The following is a 22,369-nucleotide window of genomic DNA, read 5'->3' as shown; positions in this document are numbered from 1 at the left end:
CCTTCGCCGTATACCAGTTTTAATGGCCAGCACTGGATATGTACTCAGTTTCTAGCTTTTTTGTTGGGCAGAGCAAGTCCTATACGACAGTAACACTCCAGCCTGTAGGGCGACGGCTGCGACTAAATTAGGTGCTTTCGTGTTGGCGGGCATCTACGCTGGCCACGGAACGAAGAGCCCGCTCGCGTGTTTCCTTCTCCTCAACAGTGGTAGAGTTGTCCTGTTCAAGGCAGAAGCGTGACATTTTGTAATCTCGGCTGTTCACGAAATCTCTCCTGCCTCTAATCCCTACTTGCTGTTTGTTTTGCAGGTGAATCAATTCCCGCTTACAATCTCTATAACGACATATTGAAGTGGGGACCAGCAGACACGCAGCTGTACGGTTTTTACAATAACGGAACCACAGCCCTAGGTAAGTCGTCCATAATAACTATTCAACTCCATTTAAAACCTTTAACATTTTATTTTGTATACACGTTTCTATTTGCACTGTGGCTTAAGTAGTTTTACTATCACTTACTTTGCTATAGGCTATAAGCCTATAGGATCTAAGACGGTAGCAAAAACTTGGGACATTGCAACCAACGGTAGTATGTCAAACCCTTGTGGTTAAGCAAATTATTAAGAACTAATTGGCATTTCGTGTCTTTACTGAACTTCAGCAGTACCTTATTATTTGAATATTACTGTTTGTAGCACAGTTTATGGAAACAGCACATCGAGCATGAGTTGTAGCTTCAGTAGTGACAAGGTTTCTTATGAAACCCCTAGCAGATTAAAACTGTTTGAGGGACCGAATCTCGAATACGGGACCTTTGCTGTTAGCTGTCAAGTGATTTACCGACTGAGTGTCCAAACATGACTGATGACCCGTTCTTACACCTTTGCTTCCGCCAGTACCGCATCTGAAAAGTTCACAGATTCTCTCCTGCGATACTTGCAAGACTAGCACTCATAGAAAAAAGGATATTGAGGGGCATGGCTCACCCACAGCCTGGGAGATGTGTCCAGAATAAAATTTTCTCTATGCAGTGGAGAGTACGCTGAAACTAAAATTCCTGGCAAATTATAACTGTCACCGCATCATTCTTTTTTCCAGGAGAACTAGTCTTGCAAGATTCGCTGGAGTTTAAGGATGAGAGATGAGATACTATCAGAAGTAAAGCAGTGTGGTGAGCTTCGATATCGCATTCGTAGAGCGCGTGCACGCCAAAGGTAAAGCTCCCTAGGTCCAGTTCGGTCCTGTACACAGTCTTAATCTAACCACAAGTTTTCATATCTGCGCACGTTACGCTATAGAGTGTAAATTTCATTCTGGAAACATCCAATAGGCTCTGGCCAAGCCCTGACTCGCAATATCCTTTTTTGACTCCTTTGAACCTTCCTCACATATCCCTGAATACTGACCATTCTTGCCGGTACATTCCGTGCAGTGGGATTAACACATTGCACTATAAAACATGAAACGATACGAGGGAGTCTGTATTCCAGTTTTCGAAAATTCCAATTCGCTTTTACTCTTCTCATCTTCTTCAAAACTATGACACCAGTGTAGGTAACAGTACACATGAGCCCGATATATGACACTTGTCAATGCCATCTCAGTATCACACTTTTTCGTTGTGAATTATTTAGAATCGATTCACAGAAAATACGGCAACGCTAAATATTGAAATCTAAATATCAAAGCAAATACCAGCAGTTTCAAGCATTTGTGCTATTGCAGTACGTATAAGCAATAATTGTGGTTGATTTGAAACAGAAACGATTTTACCATTCACTCTTCCATATAAATTGAAGACAAAAATCGTAAACGTTGATTAGTATCTGTAATTTTGTACTTAATCACATGACTCAGAACTGGCTTGCAAAAGAATACGGGTGAGGAGCCTTTTCGGTGAGATTAGACACCAGGAGAGACCCCAGATTAGACGCTTCGTGACAGTGAGAGAGAAGACAATGACCTGAGGAGACGTGCTTTACAGGCACCCTGATTGGAGTCCTGGTGTTCGTGCGCTGGCTGCGACTGCACGACGCGTGGATAGCTGTCATTACTTGCGGCTGCAAGATCGTCGGCAGCATCCTGTACGCCATAGCTCCAGACTGGAGGTTTATGTATATAGGTGAGTAAACGGATGACAGCATGCTCGTATACGTAAGGGTACTGGCCTCTAGTTCTCTTTTTTAATGCACCGTTAATATCCGATAGCTCTTAAAACATTATACCGAGGATTTTCTGGGATCCAATGACATAACAGTCATGCGCGATGTCACCTACGTTTAACGACTGTTGTTTCTGAAGCAAAATACCTTTCAGTTTCCGGTGACATTTTTGCTTGTACAGGCAGCATTACCAAAAACGTACAGTGTAAGTCTAAATATAGAAGGCCTAGAGGAGACACCTCTCTGTGAAGTCAGGATATCTGTTTGGAACCTGTGAAGCAAAACGACGCTACTGAGAAGTTATTACAGTAAAATCAAATGAAGATGAAAATAATGAAAACTAATAGAGGAAGACAGCGAGAAACGTAACATCAGAATTGGGAATCACGAAGTAGATGAAGTTAAGAAATTCTGCTACCTAGGCAGCAAGAAAATCCGTGTAGATCGAGCAAGGAGGACATAGAAAGCAGAATAGCACTGTCGAAAAGGGGACTACTATCCTAGAGAAGCCAGTAGTCTTAAGTTGAGGAAGAAATTTCTACGAATGTTTATTTGGAGCACAGAATTGTAGTTTGTGAAACATAGACTGTGCGGAAATTTGAATAGACTAGCATCGAAGCCTTTGAATGATGGTGCTACAGAAGAATTGTAAAAATCTGGTAAATTGATAAGGTACGGAATGATGACGTTCTCCACAGAATCGGCGAGGAAAGAAACGTATAGAAAACACGGACAAGAAGAACGGACGAAGCCTGTTGAGCCATCAGGAGATAACTTCCTTGGTACTGGAGAGCTGTAGAAAGTACATACTGTTGAGGGAGACAGAGATAAGAATTAATTTAGCCAATAATTGAAGATGTAGTTTACAACTGCCTCTCTGAGATGAAAAGGTTAGCGCAGGAGATGAATTCGTGGCGGGTCACATCAAATCAGTCACAAGACTGATGACTCAAAAAGAAAACAGAGTTCAACCATTTATTCTCGTTGTTGACAAGTCGTCGCCCTTCCGCACCAGCCTCTGCTGTTGCTCATCAGCTACGTGTTGGATTCCAGCTGACGTCTGTCCACTCAGCGCCGCTTTTGCACGCCCAGGTGAAGTTGCGTGAGCCCAGGTAGTGAGCTGCCGCGAGCAGGCGAGGCCATTGCCCAGCGCAAAACGGTCTCAGGCTGGCTGCTGGAGTGTCATTGGCCCCTCTCCAAATTCTACGATGACCGTTGATGACCCATTCGCGATGGACATCGTACCGTAGTTCTATGGTCAATTGATCTCCCCCCTACTCCTGCTAGGTTTCAGCACCCAGAGAACATGAGTGTTGGAATGTCGACCCCGAGAGGCCCTGTTTCTTGTCCCGCATTGAAGTTCAGTGCTGGCAGCCCCCTGTGATGTATTCTTGTCGAAAGATAGTCACTTTCTCCAACCGTAGATGGTAGGTGGCGAGCAGCATGAAGTTCATCACGTGAAGGCCATCAGCTCGAGCACAACTTCGACTAGTTGCTGGAGTGTGCTGGAGTACCTAGGACGTAAATTCACTATTGTATTGTAGCCATGGAATCGAGTGCTATTACTATGAATGTAATCGGTCCCAATGGTCAACTTATCACATGAGCTGGAGAGCTGGGGTATTTAAAGGGAGCTGGCATGAGAGTATGACGTGAGGTTAATTTCGTAATGACCGAATGTAACCTCCTTATTTTGCTATATTCACTTAACAGGCTGTTAACTTATGTGTCAATTCTTCTCTATCCGCTCCTGCGAAAGAGACTGAGATTCTTGCAACATTTCTTACAAGCTACTGGAAATGCTTGTTTCGCTTCCTTTAGTCTTCTGTTGCAATATCCTTTCTGCTGAATGCGTACGCTCACTTGAAAGATGGCGCCATAATGGGCCGATGAACTGACCCAATTGCAATGAAGGTATAATGAGTGGCTCATTAAGTAAAGCTACTAGAGCTACTGAACTGATTGAAAAGAAATTTGCGGTGCAACGTGACTAAAAGATGGGATCATATGACTGAAAAAGTAATGAGGAATCAAGGAATCGCCAAATTGCTGATGATAGTGTGTGGATCGGGTGGGGAGGGGAGGGGGGTGAGTTGTAGATCGGGGCCAAGGCTTGGCTACAGATAGCAGGTTCAAATGTATGTAGGGTACAGAAGTTATGTAGAGACGGAGGGGTTCGTACGTGATAGACCAGCGTGAGAGTTGCATCAAACCATGTGTCCAATACTTGTTAGTGTATGTATTATTCAAAAACATTGTCATTAGCGGTACATATATTTTCATTTGTAATTAATGTATCATCCCAATTTCATATCTCGACTTTATCGTAACAACTGATTCAAAACATTTTCATTTACTTATCCCGATTCCTAGTACCAACGTTGCTCTAACTAATCTTGATATGGATGTGAACTGCCTTGTTGTTAAGTGAGAAGCACGTTAAGTCTGTATGTTTTGTATGAGTTCACTCACGGTGTGTCTCATTTCACAGAGAAATGAGATAATATGACGCTGCTGATGGTAAAGCACGGTTCTCTCTCTGGTCAGTCACCACAGTGGAAAGGCGGAAGAACCACAATCCACAGATAGCGATTCACGTATCAGTGCGATGCACGTAGCGGTGTTTGTATGTGGAGAGGAGGTCATAGCCCACATACACAACATTGAACTCCCGGAACATGTGATATTAGAATGATTCTTACAATGAAAAACCCAGCCGATGGGACAAATGTCAGAGAAGAAAATAGCCGAGGCCCGATTGGTTGGTTTATGTTGCCGCTATCCTCTCCCATACTTCCATCCAAAGTAGCACCGTCACTATCTGAGTGAAGAAACAAAATATTGTATATTTGCAGGTGGTGCTGTCAGCTGTTTTGGTGGAATGGTGTGGGTCCTGGCCAGAACTATGTTGGTGAGGCTGGTGACGATGGACGAGATAGGTAAGCCTGTTTATGGTTTTTTGTTATGTATTTTATTATTTCAATTTCTCGTAAAATATTTTGTCAACTTTTTATAAGAGTTAGGACAAACAAATACACGTTATGTGCTCAAGAGAAAACTGACTGCCATTTCATGTGAGTATCTGGCTGCTTAGTTCTCAATGACGAGGTGTTCGTCTATCGTGCGCAGGTCAGGTGTTCGCATTGGTGATGACTCTAGAAGCGATAGCGCCGCTGCTGGGATCCTTCATTTACGGACAAGTCTACGAGGCCACCGTCGCCACACTCCCTGGCGCTTACTACTTCGTCTCCGTCGGTATCCTGGTGCTCGATCTCATCCTGCTGCTGTGAGTACTGCTGTACTATTAATTTCCTTCAACAGGCAGCATCTGCAACGGTCAGTAGTAATTTTTACTGAAGCTCAAAGTTTTATTAGCTACTACACCCGCGTATTCATCTGTCACGTATATTTCACGTGGGCAAGTATTTGATGCTTTGTTGTTTTACACCATGGGAGTTAAACGGGTCTGAGGTATTGTACCGTGTGGCATGATCTTCGACCTGACAAATTTATTGGCTTCCTACAGTGCTCATTCTTGCGACCTGGTTGACGCACTGAACAATACTTGCAAGAGACAGATGGATTTCCGTAGTTTTAGGCATTCCAAGTCATGTAAGAGCAGCAAGAACTATTTTTATGTGTCAGTCCATCTCATCCCAACACGTATCCCTAGAGGAAGTAGTGGTATCTTATTCCCATAGTATTTTTTATACATACAATGAATAATTTATATACTAAATTTAGCAGAAACTGTTCCATGCCTTCGTGAGTTATGCTTTTGTGCCAGTCATTTCGCTCCTGCTCGTACCCATAGGGGTGTCAGTAATTTTTTCTTTCCTGTGCAAGTGATACATGTACCAGATTTGGTATAGGTGTTACAGAGATATGCTAACATGTCACTGACTTTGTTCGCACCACACCCCGTCCCACACCCTCTCACCCAAGAGGTGGAACGTCATCAAGATGTCACTAATAAGCCAAGTGACTCCGAAAATTATCGATTCGATACTAAAACGCGCTGTTATGCTATAGTATTTACATATATTTATATTTTGACACTACTTTTGTTCTCCACATTTGTGGATGGTAGGGATATATTACACTCACAGTGTTTCTATAAAAATAATTTACACGTCGTATAGATACAAAATTTGGTTGTCTTCCTTAGTTATCTTTCTATAGCACCCTCCGTCCTTTTCATCTGACCCTACCGCTATGAGAGGCAGGTGGTTCTTACCTCGGCTGCGCTTTTTTTGCAGACATTAAGTTTAGCCGAAGCCGATCCAGTGGTTTAGAAGGAGGAGCCAACCGTACATACATACATTTTTATAAGGTACTAGCTTTTCACACGCTGCCTCGCTCACGTACGTGCGTCTCACTTATATTACACTCATCTCCTCCTTCCTCCTCTCTCCGTCCACATCTCAATCCTCTCTCTGTCCATCTCCCTATCCCCACTTTTCCTGTCCACCTTCTTCTCTCAACTCTCAATATCTCCCCACCACCACCCCTGTTACAGTCAATCTTCTTGTCCTTCCTCTTTCTGTTCACCTCCAAAGTCATCACAATCCCAGTGGGATCTAGGTGCTTCTTAACTAACTAACTCCATATGAAGAGGCCTTGGAAGGCCCAACGGTACCGACCGGCCGCCGTGTCATCCCCAGCCCAAAGGCGTCACTGGATGCGGATATGGAGGGGCATGTGGTCCGCACGCCGCTCTCCCAGCCCTATGTAAGTTTACGAGACCGGAGTCGCTACTTCTCAGTCAAGTAGTTCCTCAGTTTGCCTCACAAGGGCCGAGTGCACCCCGCTTGCCAACAGCGCTCGGCAGACCGGATGGCCACCCATCCAAGTGCTAACCCAGCCCAACAGCTCAGTGGTCTGTCGGGAACAGGTGTTACCACTGCGGCAAGGCCGTTGTCAGATGGTTTTTAACACAAAGTAATTATTTACAGGCAATAAGTGTTGTGTTTATGAATTTGCTTGGAATCCATCCACTGGTTTAGGAGGACATAGGGAACATAAACACTCGCTTAGATACATTCATATATACATTCATATGTACAGCTAGATATATCTAAATAATATGGAAAATAAATAATCAGGTAGTAAGCTAATATTGGAGAAATCAATTTCGGCGTTATTCATGACAGCTTATATTATTACATATCGTCCTCTCCCCAAGTATAACTAGATGACAAAATGACCAAAATTTAAACCTACTTTGTTATTTGTTGCTTTCACGTTTAACCTACTGATACTTAGGCACATGAACTATTACGAGCAGCTGGAAAAGTGATTTCCCTTGACGACAAATTTCGTTTAGTGCCTGAAGACACATGTAGAATGTCGGCAAAACAGTAGTATCTATATGAATCACTGTGACTGCTTGTTACAGGGTTGCGTGTTACCTCAATCGAGGGGCCGTAAGAGAAGAGAATGAGCAACGGAAACAGAGGGCTTTACCACCGTCGGCCTAAGACGCCACAGGCTGCACCTTCAAACTTGTCTTGTCATCATCTCATCGAATCTCAACTGCCGCACGGCTCGTTAGCCCTGAAGGAATAGCAGTAAAGTGGCAGGCGGATCGTCTTGTCAAGAAATCGCGCAGCGACGAAATGACCGCTTTTATAATCCGAGTTGTGGGTTCACTACAATGCTGCATAGAAGAACTAATGAGCGCGTCGTGGAAGAGCTGGAGATAATTGCTGCGTGTTTTCATTACTTACAGAATTTATTCTGATGTACCAATAAAACATTGTAATTCCTTACTTTCTGTATAAGTGAAAGATTATTTATTTTAGAATTTATGAAATAAACATTTGTACAGAAAGCAACTATCTTTAACTTAATCGCCGGCCGGTGTGGCTGAGCGGGTCTAGTCGATTCAGTCTGGAACAGCGCGACCGCTGCAGTCGCAGGTTCGAATCCTGCCTCGGGCATGTATGTGTGTGATGTCCTTAGGTTAGTTAGGTTTAAGTAGTTCTAAGTTCTAGGGGACCGATGACCTCAGAATTTAAGTTCCATTGTGCTCAGAGCCATTTGAACCATTTTTAACTTAATCAACAATTACAGCAAGTTACGATCCTACATTCTCGGAACGATATCTCTCACGGAGGGTATGAAAATTTTAGAAGATAACGTACCACCTGGAAATGTAAAATGTGAAAACGCTAACTTCACTCGAATCTTCATGATTTTCCAGTACTAAAGTCCGACCAAATATAAATCACCCGATAAAAGGAAAAACGGCAACACGACTCAGGAGACAAATAAATACGCATTCACATTCCAACTTCCACTTCATCCATAATATACAGAACTGAATCATCGTGGGTCCGTGCATTAATTAAACTGAGATTTAATATACACTGCAATGATTCACCCTTTTTTTGAGTACCAATATCTAATTATTTCCAAACCAACCTTAGCTTCAATCTGTTTATGCTTCATATTGTTGCCCCGCAGTATTCCTTGAAGTTCAAGTTTATAGTTGTCTTTACAGTAGGCAGTGTTGTATAATTTTCGAAAAAAATGTGACTGATGTACTCCGATTAAAATTAATTTGTGACTGACGGATGGTAGTGGTAGAAAACGGCGTTGTCGGTTCTTTCGGAACATGCCAAAGCGCTCATGCGACTGATACTTGCACACACTCCAGAAAATAGACAAGTACCCCACTAAGCGATTGTTCCCAACATCTTTGTAGGTAATGGTGGAGTAGCGATGGTGATGCCTTAAGATATCGGAATACTTGTTGTAAGCGACCAACACCACTAAAAGCAACGTTCACTAACGAACATGTCTCAAAATAAGTAATAAACTAAATAAGCGCAGAAAAATGTAGGAGGTGAACACAACTGAATTCTTGGTGACACATTATACCGTTAACGTATGCACGCCACGTATATCTCAATCACTTCCACTGTCACCTAATTCGTCGTTGGAACTGCTGTTAGAATTTACTGAGATAGTCGTTGTTCATTGTCATTTTCCTCTACACATTCATTCTCCCACGCTTTCATTATTACTTCCTTCACGTATCTTACAACATTATGCCAATGTGACGACTTTGTGAATCCCTCTGCTTCCACTAAGTTTCATAATTTTCACATTGAAAGGCCAGGTGTACAGTGAAACGACCGCATAAAGCTATTCGGATCCTAATGAATTGTAAATCACATATTCATGTGACATACACAACTCTTGTTAGGAATATACAGGGTGACAATATAACTACATGAAATAAAATAGTCATAACTTCTGAACGGTTTACATTAAGACATTCCAAATGCACGGTTGGCTTTGAGGTATGATGGGAATTGGCATGCATATCCGTATAGCAAGCCCACTTTCATTTAGATGGGGTCGTCAATCAGCAAAACTAGAGCATTTGCGCACTGAGAATCCGCATTTCGTGATCTAGTAGTCTCTCCACCCTCAACGGGTGACTGTGTGGTGTGCAATGTCCAGTCACGAAATAGTCGGTGAGACATTGCTGACACGGTGACAACCGAAATGTCCGTGAAGGTTTTGGAAGATGATTTCATCCCATTATCCAAAGTGTCCGATTTCCACCAGGTGGGGTTCATGCAAGGTGAAGTTCGACCACATAGAAACAGGATAGTGTTTTTGTCCTGGAGGAACACTTTGGGGATCGCATTTCGGCTCTGCGGTACCCAGAGGCCACTGGAATGGGCCTAAATTGGCCTCCATATTCTCCGGATCTGAAGATATGCGTCTCCTTTTTTGTAGGGCTACATTAACGAGAAGGTGTAGAGTGAAACGTGACTGGTCTATGTGAAACGTCCTCTTTGAACAATTATACACGAATGTGCTTAAACTGACACACGATATTTTTTAGCGCAACGCAATCTGACTTTCAAAAATCCCTACAAAAGAATGGCCCTGACTAACATTAACCTATACCTTTCACAAATCACTTACCTCACAAAAATCTTCGTTACTCGAACTACTGCAATACAGCGAGCACCACTACTGCCAGCTAAATAAAAAATTCAAACTACGGAAGGCACTAACTACTGATAGGTATAGTTAGCAAATGAAAGATTTTAATAGAGAACAAACAGTGTATTTACCTTAATAGTCAAAATATATATGATAGTTCATGACATCCAGTCTTTCAAATTACAAAACTCCGCCATCTCTCTCCCCACGTCCACCACTGCTGGCGGCTCACCTCCAACTGCGCAACGCTACGCGCTGTTAGCATCCAGCTGCCGCTGCCCGACACTACAATGGCAGACAATAATGCAAACTAGCCACAGACTGCGCACAGCACAGCCAGTGATTTTTCATACAGAGCGCTACGTGGCGTTACCAATAAGAAAATGTAAACAGCCTACTTACATAGCCCTCATGCTCCCCACAAAAAAATTTACAAATTGTTTTGGGCCATGGCCAATATAGATTTGAAATTTTTTTTCATAATTACAATAACAAAGAAATGAAATGCACACACTTATCGATACAATGTTGGTCAAAAGCTAAAATTCTCTCACAGTCCATGAAGACAGTCCTGATCGTTCATCATAGTAAAATTGCAGTGTTTTTTTTTTGTTTTTTTCAAAGTCTGAGCAATAAAAGAAATTGCACTTGGAAGTAGTGGATTTCTAAGCAGTCTTGAAGAAGTAGTGTTGTCCTTCCAACGAAAGACAGTGCTGACTCTTGACATGCAGACAGGTAATAGGCCACAGCAGAGTTAGTCGACGTTGAAGATTATCGGTAGGTAGGTCATCACAGAGCAGACCCACTGTAGTCCTGGTAGAGATTACTATTGGTGGGCCACCAGAGATGCAGACCCACTGCAGTCCTTGTAGAAATAATGGTATTGGTGGGTCATCAAAGGTGTAGACCCAATGTAGTCCTTGTAGAGATGGCCAGCAGCCATCTGTTTGACTGTGCAGGCGCACAATCACCATTGAAGAGTCTTGCGGATAATATAGCAAGTCCATAACCACCACTTGTGCACTCACAAAAATTGTTTTTGAAATGTCCTTACAACCAGCAATGCTGTTATCCAGTCCCTTACTGAATTATTAACACATGTGCAAACACTATCAGCCCCTACTTCTCACATATTGTCCATATACTATGACCAACAGAAACGTGTGCAGTGAAATGTAACTTACAAGTTACTTAATTTGATGAACTGGTGTCAATTACAATTTTATAACATAAGAATACAATAACAAAGGTACAAAATATATAATTAAAGAACATAACAATACAGATAACATTTGTAGTAGTACAGGCTTTACAAAAGAATCGAAATAGCAAATACATCAGTGTTACAAAAATTACAACATAAGTACATACATAAAAGATCAGAATAACTTTTGAAACATCAACTTCACACATGAGCATTAGAACAAAACAGAATAAATAATGTGTAAACATCTTTACAAAGTAAATAACATGTTATTAATTCAAATTATATTTGAGGATAACAGTATTCCTCATCATAGTGAATGTAGCTTAGTATTAGAAAAATTCTGCAACATAAGTCTTATCAGATAAACATATAAAGACAGGAAGAACATAAATACACAAGGGTAAACAAACACATAGTGGGATAACACAAGGAAAGGGCAGGGTTTGTTTTACTGCAGTATTTTGCAAACAAAACTTTCTTTACTTCTCGGAGATCTCCCTTCGTTCTTCATTATTTCCAAAAAGTCTTATCTATACCTGCTTTCTGTGCACCTTTCAGTGCATTTCTTCAAATTCATCACAACTCATTCTCTTATATAGGCTACCCTCTCTTAAGCTAACTTAAATCTACTGAGCTCAGATGCTTAACTAAGGGACAAGGCAGCAGCAGCAGCAGCACAAAACAATTAATACAAACAGCAATGACAAAAAAAAATGCAAGTAAGCATAGCGAGCAGCAATAAATGTAATAATTTATATCTAAACATGACAAAGCTGAAGCAGAAAAAATATTACCGTAAAAATGTTTAATACCTATGTCACATCTTAACACTAGAGTGATGCATCACGAGAACATACGCTAGCAGATAAGTTACCAAATCGTTAAAAAATTATTTTTGCAATTCCCGTGAAGGGAAATGTCTATTTGTGCTCTCTTTTCCAAGAAAGTAAATCATAAAATGATTCTTTACTGGGTCTGTAGACAGAAAATAGTGATATTAGTACATCTATTAAATTTTATTTTAACCAATGCTGCAGTGCAGATAGAAACTGAATATTAAACAAAATGAGCAATCTCTCAGCTAGAAAGACAATAGATATAAAATGTTTCTCATCGTTTCATTTCAGTAAATATCATAAATTAAGAACTCTACAGTGTAATCATGTTTTCAAGTTTGAGGGTGCGGTATTTACGATGCTTTCTACAAAGGAATGTCAATAGTGAGGATAATGGCCTCTTATTTTTTTTCCCCACCTGTGCCTCTGAAAGGCACACACTAATGGCTTTTTTCCAGGCGACTGTTGCTCAGCAGGGTGCCCATGACGCATTATGTGAAGGTGGTCACTTAACTTTCTTACCGAAATATTTACGACAGCAGTGACAGTCTCATATAAAAAAATTTCACAGGTCGAGAATTTGCGTTTCAAATCTGTAGAAACAAAATACTGTAAATATATCAGTTTCCAAAAAAAATTCGCCAGCATAGTGATACATTCACGCATATACACACATTTCATAACTCTTAAAGTACGATTCTCGGTTTCCAACATCCTTTTTCACAAACCAGAGTCCCTAACCACTACTCATTATTCCTTACCTTTTTACACATATACATATTTGTCGACACTTCTTCAATATTTAATCATAAGAAATACATAGCACAATCAAATTCCTCACATAGCATCAGCCTATTGATCATAAACATACCACAACAGCGTAATACACATCGTCATCATAACATCATAAAACCTCAACCAAATCTCAAAATCGTCGTGGCTTCCTATTTCATAACCTAAAAAAAATCTGTGCTCATGTCAAAAGTGTCATCTACCTCAAACGTACTTTAAAAATCATGACCCCATACCAAATACATCATTCAAAGCTCTCATAGTATCACAATGGTTCTGAAAAAATATGAACAGTTCACAAAGTACAGACAAAATACAACTTCGTAAGTGTGAAGTTGTCCAATGGTGTAATTACGTAAACATCTGTCACTGATGTAGTAAAGTAAATGTTTGTCTCTCTCAGTTAAATGATCATATAGTTGTGTAATTTATGTGTTAGAGAAATATGGTACCGATGTGTAAAGTTGTATAAACAAATATCATATTAGCTAGGGCTCCTTGTGTTGGCCAAACACATGGTACACAAAGTAAGCGTGTACCCCCCTGAGGAATAATGTAATTATATCTTCAGGTGTTACAGATTACAGCAATGGAATGAAATGTATCACGGAAAACTTTCTTTGTAATTCAAATATGTTGAAAAATAAATAGTTTAATGCGTGTCCTGTAGCGCTAAATGTGCGTCTTGCTGTAAGACAATCTCTGTGGAAGTGTCGTAGTTATTGTCCTCCGAAAGCTAAGTTCTGCAGAAGTCAGTGTACTTACCTCATGATAAACGAAATTGAAATGCTTTGCGTATAGATATCTTAGTTATTACGCTTATTGCGGTGATGAAGTAAGTACTGTACGTATTGTTGTGCTAGAGAAAAGGCTGTCTCATTGTAGCTATACTACAAACGTTACTACCAAAACATGTTTTACTTTCCAGAAAAATTCAGAAAAACTGTGCAGATATAAAACAGATAAACTGCAAAAGCAACATTGTAAATTGTCACTCATTAGTAGCGTCGTGATAAAATCGTGTAGCTGTCACATAAACTAACCACTGTGTCATCTGGTATCTCACAGAAAGTACTTTAAATCCAGAATGTATTTTCAAGTAAACCAAAATGTTGCATTAAAATCTCATTAGCAATACTGGTAAATGTTCTAAGTATGTGAGCCTTATAGTTGTTACGTAATTGTGCAACTAACAAGCAAAAATGTACACACGCAATAACACAGTGATGTCTGTTCACTATAACAATGCACTCGTAAATACTGTCTAAATACACTCCTGGAAATGGAAAAAAGAACACTTTGACACCGGTGTGTCAGACCCACCATACTTGCTCCGCACACTGCGAGAGGGCTGTACAAGCCATGATCACACGCACGGCACAGCGGACACACCAGGAACTACGGTGTTGGCCGTCGAATGGCGCTAGCTGCGCAGCATTTGTGCACCGCCGCCGTCAGTGTCAGCCAGTTTGCCGTGGCATACGGAGCTCCATCGCAGTCTTTAACACTGGTAGCATGCCGCGACAGCGTGGACGTGAACCGTATGTGCAGCTGACGGACTTTGAGCGAGGGCGTATAGTGGGCATGCGGGAGGCCGGGTGGACGTACCGCCGAATTGCTCAACACGTGGGGCGTTAGGTCTCCACAGTACATCGATGTTGTCGCCAGTGGTCGGCGGAAGGTGCACGTGCCCGTCGACCTGGGACCGGACCGCAGCGACGCACGGATGCACGCCAAGACCGTAGGATCCTACGCAGTGCCGTAGGGGACCGCACCGCCACTTCCCAGCAAATTAGGGACACTGTTGCTCCTGGGGTATCGGCGAGGACCATTCGCAACCATCTCCATGAAGCTGGGCTACGGTCCCGCACACCGTTAGGCCGTCTTCCGCTCACGCCCCAGCATCGTGCAGCCCGCCTCCAGTGGTGTCGCGACAGGCGTGAATGGAGGGACGAATGGAGACGTGTCGTCTTCAGCGATGAGAGTCGCTTCTGCCTTGGTGCCAATGATGGTCGTATGCGTGTTTGGCGCCGTGCAGGTGAGCACCACAATCAGGACTGCATACGACCGAGGCGCACAGGGCCAACACCCGGCATCATGGTGTGGGGAGCGATCTCCTACACTGGCTGTACACCTCTGGTGATCGTCGAGGGGACACTGAATAGAGCACGGTACATCCAAACCGTCATCGAACCCATCGTTCTACCATTCCTAGACCGGCAAGGGAACTTGCAGTTCCAACAGGACAATGCACGTCCGCATGTATCCCGTGCCACCCAACGTGCTCTAGAAGGTGTAAGTCAACTACCCTGGCCAGCAAGATCTCCGGATCTGTCCCCCATTGAGCATGTTTGGGACTGGATGAAGCATCGTCTCACGCGGTCTGCACGTCCAGCACGAACGCTGGTCCAACTGAGGCGCCAGGTGGATATGGCATGGCAAGCCGTTCCACAGGACTACATCCAGCATCTCTACGATCGTCTCCATGTGAGAATAGCAGCCTGCATTGCTGCGATAGGGAGATATACACTGTACTAGTGCCGACATTGTGCATGCTCTGTCAATAAAGTTTCCCCTTCCTGGGACAATGAATTCACGGTGTTTTTATTTCAATTTCCAGGAGTGTATGTTCCGTAGGTTCTAGACTGGATAGTAAACTTCAGACATTGTTGCATGTTAACAGTTTCTCAGTGTGACAAAGCATACTAGAAATGTGAAGTGAAATGTTTTATGGCAAAGACAAAGTTAAAGAGCAGATTATCTTTCAATAAACGGTTTTACACGTGAAATGTGGTGTAAACCTTTACTCTTCCTAGTACGCAGAGTTTCAACTGAAAAGCAATTATCATCTTGTATACAACGGTAAGGAATGCTAAAATATTTCTCAAGGTTAGCGTCTATGTATTTTTCTCTGAGTCAGCCGGCGCACCCGACTGCCTGCGGTGCGAGTCATTGTCTGTTTCTTTGTTGGCGCGCGTCGTTATTGGGATTAGGAGACCTAACTTCTACAAATTCACCTTGCCGAGAGGGCCCTGCTCTGTTTGAATCCCGCCAGTTCTGATGCAATTCAGGTATGTCGTTACGATCATATCGTCTGTCGTCATGTCGGTAATTTCTGTAATTAATTTCTTGTCGCTCAGTGGTAAGGAATTTCTCTCTGAATCGTAACTGCGCTGGACCGTTGCGTCTGAAGTTATTCTGTCTCCCTTGATAATAATCGTTTTGTTCTCATATTGTCTGTTTCTATGGTTATCTCTGTCATATTCATTACTACGGAAATGCGATCTTTCTCTGTAACTATTACTCTGCCAGTGGTTGCCATATGGGTGGTGTCTGTTTTGGTCACGATTTGTGTTGTGAGAATGGCCTTGTCGTGTCCAGTCATTGTTTCTTTCATCGCGGAATTGCGACGGATGTGACCTGTAGTGATTGTTTTCCTGTTTCCGCATCCCGCGACTGTCTGTGTCAATTTCTAATTCTTGTAAGAATCCCTGAAAAGCTTCAATGTCATCTTTGCAACGTCCTGCCAAAATAATATGTCGTAAATGTTCAGGCTATTTCATTAAGCAAATGTGGATGAGTTCTGTGGGGTTGTATGGGTTTGAAAGATATTGATTCTTATGTAACATGTCTTCAAAATATTTCACAAGACTGGAAAATTCAGATTGTTCGAAATGTTTCATCATTATGATGCTATGTTTTACTCGGTCTTGTGTAGCTTGAGACCAATATGCTGAGAGGAAGGCATGATAAAATTCTCCTTCACTATGACAATCGTGAATGACCAATTGCATTCTTACAGCTAGTTCATTCTCTAAGTAGCCACACATAAATTCTAATCTGTGCTCTAATGACCAGTTGGGAGGAAAACAATGAGAGAATTGATGGAGCCACGCTTGTGGATGAATGTTTTTGCCAGAATTCTTAAATGTTTTGAATTTACGTGCAGTAATGAACAGCTTATAGTCAAAATCATCGTGTCGGCGGGTAGCATATCGTTCATTGTTACGTCGTGTCGGCAGTTCCATCTCAAAATTCGGTGCACCTTGCCAATTTCTTTCATAATTTCCGAAATGCCCTGTGTTATTATTTTGTGGCTTTTCCGCATTTCTAAGTCCCTCTTCCCGTGTTGGAGCGCGACTGTCCTCTGAAATACGTAATTCTTGTATTACCTGTGTCAGCTGATCTTGCACTTCCCGGATTTCTCTTTGGTGTTGTGTATTAATTTGATTCTGATTTTGTTTGAATTTCCTAATTTGTTCGCACTCTTCTGTATCATTCAGATCATCATCTACCTTTGTAGATAAGTTAGTGAACTGATCTTAAAGTTCGGCTACTTTCTCCGATAGTGAACACATTTCCTGAACCAAGTTTCAGAGTGTCCATTTGTGTTGAAATCGAATCTACTGTGACCTTTAAGTTTTCCTGAGTTCTTGCAAGTTGCGTAACCGAATCGAGGGATGCAACTGAGTCCATTTTAGCTTGCAAGGTGTCGTGATTTTCACGAACAACAGTTTGCAGTTCTTTTATGGCTGTTTCATGATTCTGTAATGCATTTTCATGCCGCGAAAAAATAGGTTGAAAATGCTCACAAATTTGTGTTATTACGTCATTACAGATTGTTTGGCATTTCGATTCAATATTATGTAACTCAGTAGTTAAATCTTCACGTGTTTGTTCAAGTGTGGTGTCTAACTTTCGAAGATTTTGTTCCATTGTGTCTAACTTTTGAAGCTTTTGCTGTGTTTGTCTCTGATTTTGGTCCAAGGTGTCTAACTTTTGAAGATTTTGTTCCATTGTGTCTAACTTTTGAAGATTTTGTCCCATTTGTTTCTGATTTTGTTCAAGCGTTGTGTCTAACTTTTGTAGCCTTTGTCCCATTTGTTGCATTAACTGTAATAACAGTGCACTGGTGTCTGAAACATGTTCCTCAGTGCTATTCAGCAGTACATTTGAACCGGCAATATTCGCATTTTGAAAAACAAAAAATGTGTCTTTATTTATTTGAGAAAACGGTGAGGACGCAAAATCTGAATCTACAGTATTTGCAAGATTGTGTCCTGTCATTTCGGAATCCTGAGGCGAGGTGTTGCCGACCGATCGATCGATAATGCTTCCCTGTTCACTAATTGTTTCACTGCCTACACCATTATTTGCAGCCCGCTCCATTTCCCTATGCGCTATTACCAAATTACTACTTTGAACGTTAGTGAATTCATTACATGGTGACGCTAACACACTGCTTTCGTCTTCACTGTCATTTCTCAGTTTACTTTGGAGCCTAGTGTTACGTTTTTCACACGCCATAATTGTCACAATTTTTCACACAACACAGAAAAGACAATTTGAAGAACAAAAATAAGAGAACACATTATCATAGCACTGAAAATAATAACTAGTTAATTGCAAGCACAGCTGCGAAATACTTCATGCAAAAACTACATGCATGCCAAAACTGTTTTACTGTACAACAATGAAAATCTGCAACTACAAAGGAAATTCTCTCTATGATTACGCACTAGCAATAAACAAAGGCTACACTAACTACACAAACTAAAAGAAAAAAATCAGAAGATTCCAGTGAGGTATCCTGGCAGGGTCGCCATATGAAATGTCCCCTTTGAAAAATTTATACACGACTGGTCTATGTGAAACGTCCTCTTTGAACAATTATACATGAATGTGCTTAAACTGACACACAATATTTTTTAGCGCAACGCAATCTGACTTTCAAAAATCCCTACAAAAGAATGGCCCTGACTAACATTAACCTATGCCTTTCACAAATTACTTACCTCACAAAAATCTTCGTTACTCGAACTACTACAATACAGTGAGCACCACTACTGCCAGCTAAATAAAAGATTCAAACTACGGAAGGCACTAACTACTGATAGGTATAGTTAGCAAATGAAAGATTTTAATAGAGAACAAATAGTGTATTTACCTTAACAGTCAAAATATATATGATAGTTCATGACATCCAGTCTTACAAATTACAAAACTCCGCCATCTCTCTCCCCACGTCCACCACTGCTGGCGGCTCACCTCCAACTGCGCAACGCTACGCGCTGTTAGCATCCAGCTGCCGCTGCCCGACACTACAATGGCAGACAACAATGCAAACTAGCCACAGACTGCGCACAGCAGAGCCAGTGATTTTTCATACAGAGCGCTATGTGGCGTTACCAATAAGAAAATGTAAACAGCCTACTTACAAGAGCAATAACTTCATAACCTTCGCTGAGCTGGAAACAGTCATTCAGGAAGTCATCGACAGCTTCTCTGCTCAGACACTTCAGTGGGCCATGCAGAATTTCACTATTCGTCTGCGCTGCATCATCGCCAATGATGGCAGGCATTTCGAACATGTCATAAACTAAACCCTAATATCTGTAGTGACGTATAGATATTGAATAAATTGTATGCCCGTCGCAGTTGTGTAACTAATTTACATTGTTTCATGTAGTGCAATAATTGTCACCATCTCCAATAATACAACTGTCAATCTGAATTCGTTACAGGTAGCATTAATAGAGAACATGGAGGAGAAGAGCCATGTGTTTCGTCACGGATTCCTTTAGTAAGTTTTGGGACGTTAAGGCGATGTTCAAGAAACTGTAGGGGCAGACGCGACGAGAGGTGTGTGTGCAACACAGAGATGTTCATCGTTATAATACCGAGAGCGGACGTCGCCTGACATCAACACATACCTCTATCCCATATTTAGGACCAATAGTAAACATTTTAGGATGTGGAAGTGTAGAATAATTCGAACACAACATTCCACTTAACATACGTCCAATAGACTACAGCTATTAGAAAGTAGCCCAAACAAATACTTACACAAGGTAGTAAGCGAAGACTAATGATTAAGCTCAAAACTGATTTTCGTGAATTCGACCTCCATTTTCAACGTAGTTTCGAATTCTCTTCCGAACGATCAGTTAGTCTCTTGTGTTTTCCTTTATAGACTACGAATTTCAATAAGACGCACAGCGGGACATCTAAAAGCATAAGACTTGGAAACCGCGGTGACGAAGAGCGTTACCATTTCTGCAATACATCTTCCAGAAAACGTTACATTTGGATGAAGTGTCACCTGACGGTTAGAATGTTGCGACGCTGCCCGTCAACTGGGACATCAAAAATAAATGTTCATGTACCTAGAGTTGTGTCTAAAGGGACCCTGCGGGGGTACTAGCTTTTTACTTTCATACCAATCAAAATAAAGAATAGCCAGCAGGTCTCAGAAAGGCGGCGCTTCTTATTAACAAAATACCGTCACAGGGACATCCTTTGAATGTAACTGTTTATCAAAATTCACTAAATTTATTGAATCTTCAAACAAAATAATGCAGTGTGAATCGCATGTAATATAGTTGGCTACTAAGCAGTGCACTTATGTTCAATTTCCCATCATATTCCAATTTCACACATAATAGTCAAAGTCCGAGCTTTCTTTGAACTATTCAGAGTACAAAGTTACCTATACCCCGCGGGATGACTAAGCCCTGCTACTGTTGGAAACATTTCAGAATTCACCACCTACCAAACTCCCACAGCCTAAGAAGTAGCAGAATTCTTCCAACATCCTGGCAGTTTCGCCACTCATTTGGCAACACTTCTTCACTACGCAAATCGTATCACTGCGCTCGTTGACATGACTGTCAGAAACCCAGGCTAACAAAAGACCGCTCTCAGAGGACGCTTGCACTCCTGTTTCGAGTCACAGTGACCGCTTCGCAGTGCCGTTGAAATAACATTTTGCTTCAACATTGTAAAGTTTTTCAGTTTACATATGTATCATGCATGTTACATGACACGTCTATCCAGCTCGCATCTCACCCTGTATTTATAAATTCTCTGTAACTATTATTTCACCCACGATCTTTAAAATACTGAAATCGTTCTTTGCAGTTTAAAAATTTACACAAAGAAAGTTTCCTTAAGTGCGGTGTTGGATGGTCGCAACTGCGATCGCATTTCCTGATGCGATTCAATGGTCAACTTTTCGAATCAGACTGAGGTGCACCACAGGTTGAGAGACCTTAGTCGATTTGTGTGCAGATGTATGTTTCACGCTACATCGAGTTTCTTACTTTTAATGAGCACCTGTGATAATTTTTTTACTAAAATAACTTACAAAAATGAATACTAGATCAGTATTCTACTTCGATTTACGCTTCTTTTGAGCCGACTCTCAGCAGTGGGCGCTTAATACGATAAAATTGATTAATTTTCTTAGTTTACAATGCATTGTACGGGGTCTGTACCACTCTACAGCTGATAAATGATAAATGGCGATCAAAAAGCATCCGTCAGAAGGCGCACTGTGCAGATTCGCTGTGCCAGTCCGGAAAATTCGACGTGAGGACTGAAGCAATCATCCAACCGACGCTCCACTTTGAAGGCACCCGTTTGGTAAAACACCACGTCCTGCTGCTTGAAAAAGTCCCTAACAGCCTGCTGCACATCCTCGTGCGACAGGAATCGTCGACCCTTCAAGGGCTTTTTTTGGGGACCAAAGGAGTGGTAGTCGCATGGGGAGAGGTCAGGACTACAGGGCATGTGTCCCAGAGAGTCCCACCTGAGGCTGGTGCCGCAGATGGGCTGGCGTCTTGGGCTCAGTCGCGGCCAGCACGGAACTCGTCGCACCACTCCACAGCGCTGGTTTTCGACAGATATGCTGCCCCGTACACATTCTCCAGTCTCCGGCGGCTCTGTACCGGAGTTTGTTAAACAGCACGATGGTCCCGTTGGATGCACGTGGTAATAAGGTCAGCATAGTTCACGGTGCCTAATCTAAAGCACGCCCGTCAGGAACCCACCAATGCGACTCTAATCCCTTACCTACAAGTAGGTGTACTTCACATTTAACACAAACTTTTGTTTGTTTTCTTTTTTTTTTTTTTCAATGGCATGTGTATGTTTCTTGCTATAGAGATGGAGACTAGAGGTACGTTTAGTGACTGCAAACTTGTTTTCACTGATCTAAACCTAATACCCTCTGAAATGCGTGGATTAAATGGAGGCAATCGGTGCCACAGTTTCAGCCGCAATGCTCAGAGCAAGGGTTTGCCTACAGCTGCTCCAGAACAATGCCGGCAACCCGCATTACGGCGTTCCAGCATTACGGCAGAAACTGTAACACCGTTTCCATTATTAAAGTCTAAGTACTCCAGAAGGTATAACGTTTACCGCAGTGAAACAATTGTGCCATCAGTTGACACACCTGTAGCTGTGAAACAATTCTGCCATCACTAGTTATACCTCTAGTTTTAACTTCAGTATCAAAAAACATTCACGTACCATTCAAAAAAAAAATAAAAGTTACTTTGAGTCGCAAGTGACGTTTGCTTATATATATAGTGTGCATTCCTGCACATTGTTTAGGCCTCTG

The 22,369-nt window shown here is 41.8% G+C and overlaps 1 protein-coding gene across 5 annotated transcripts in view; it reads left to right on the top strand.

The window, feature by feature from the left end:
• Positions 1-7,905, top strand: part of LOC126271856 (proton-coupled folate transporter-like) — a 247,947-nt gene extending 240,042 nt beyond the window's left edge. For 2 of the 5 annotated variants that reach the window (XM_049974203.1, XM_049974211.1), the window contains exons 10-11: positions 5,293-5,449; positions 7,562-7,905. In XM_049974203.1, coding sequence (XP_049830160.1) covers positions 5,293-5,449; positions 7,562-7,643 — 239 coding nt within the window. In that variant the 3' untranslated portion in view covers positions 7,644-7,905. Of the gene's footprint in view, positions 1-310; positions 413-1,985; positions 2,124-5,018; positions 5,103-5,292; positions 5,450-7,561 lie in introns of all 5 variants that reach the window. The other 3 variants (XM_049974237.1, XM_049974229.1, XM_049974220.1) reach the window with 3 other exon arrangements.
• The last annotated feature ends 14,464 nt before the right edge of the window (positions 7,906-22,369 follow it).

This window comes from Schistocerca gregaria, chromosome 1 (assembly GCF_023897955.1).
Source record: "Schistocerca gregaria isolate iqSchGreg1 chromosome 1, iqSchGreg1.2, whole genome shotgun sequence".
NCBI lineage: Eukaryota > Metazoa > Arthropoda > Insecta > Orthoptera > Acrididae > Schistocerca > Schistocerca gregaria.
The sequence above is the reverse complement of the archived record's forward strand: the minus strand, read 5'-3'. Positions and strand labels throughout refer to the sequence as shown.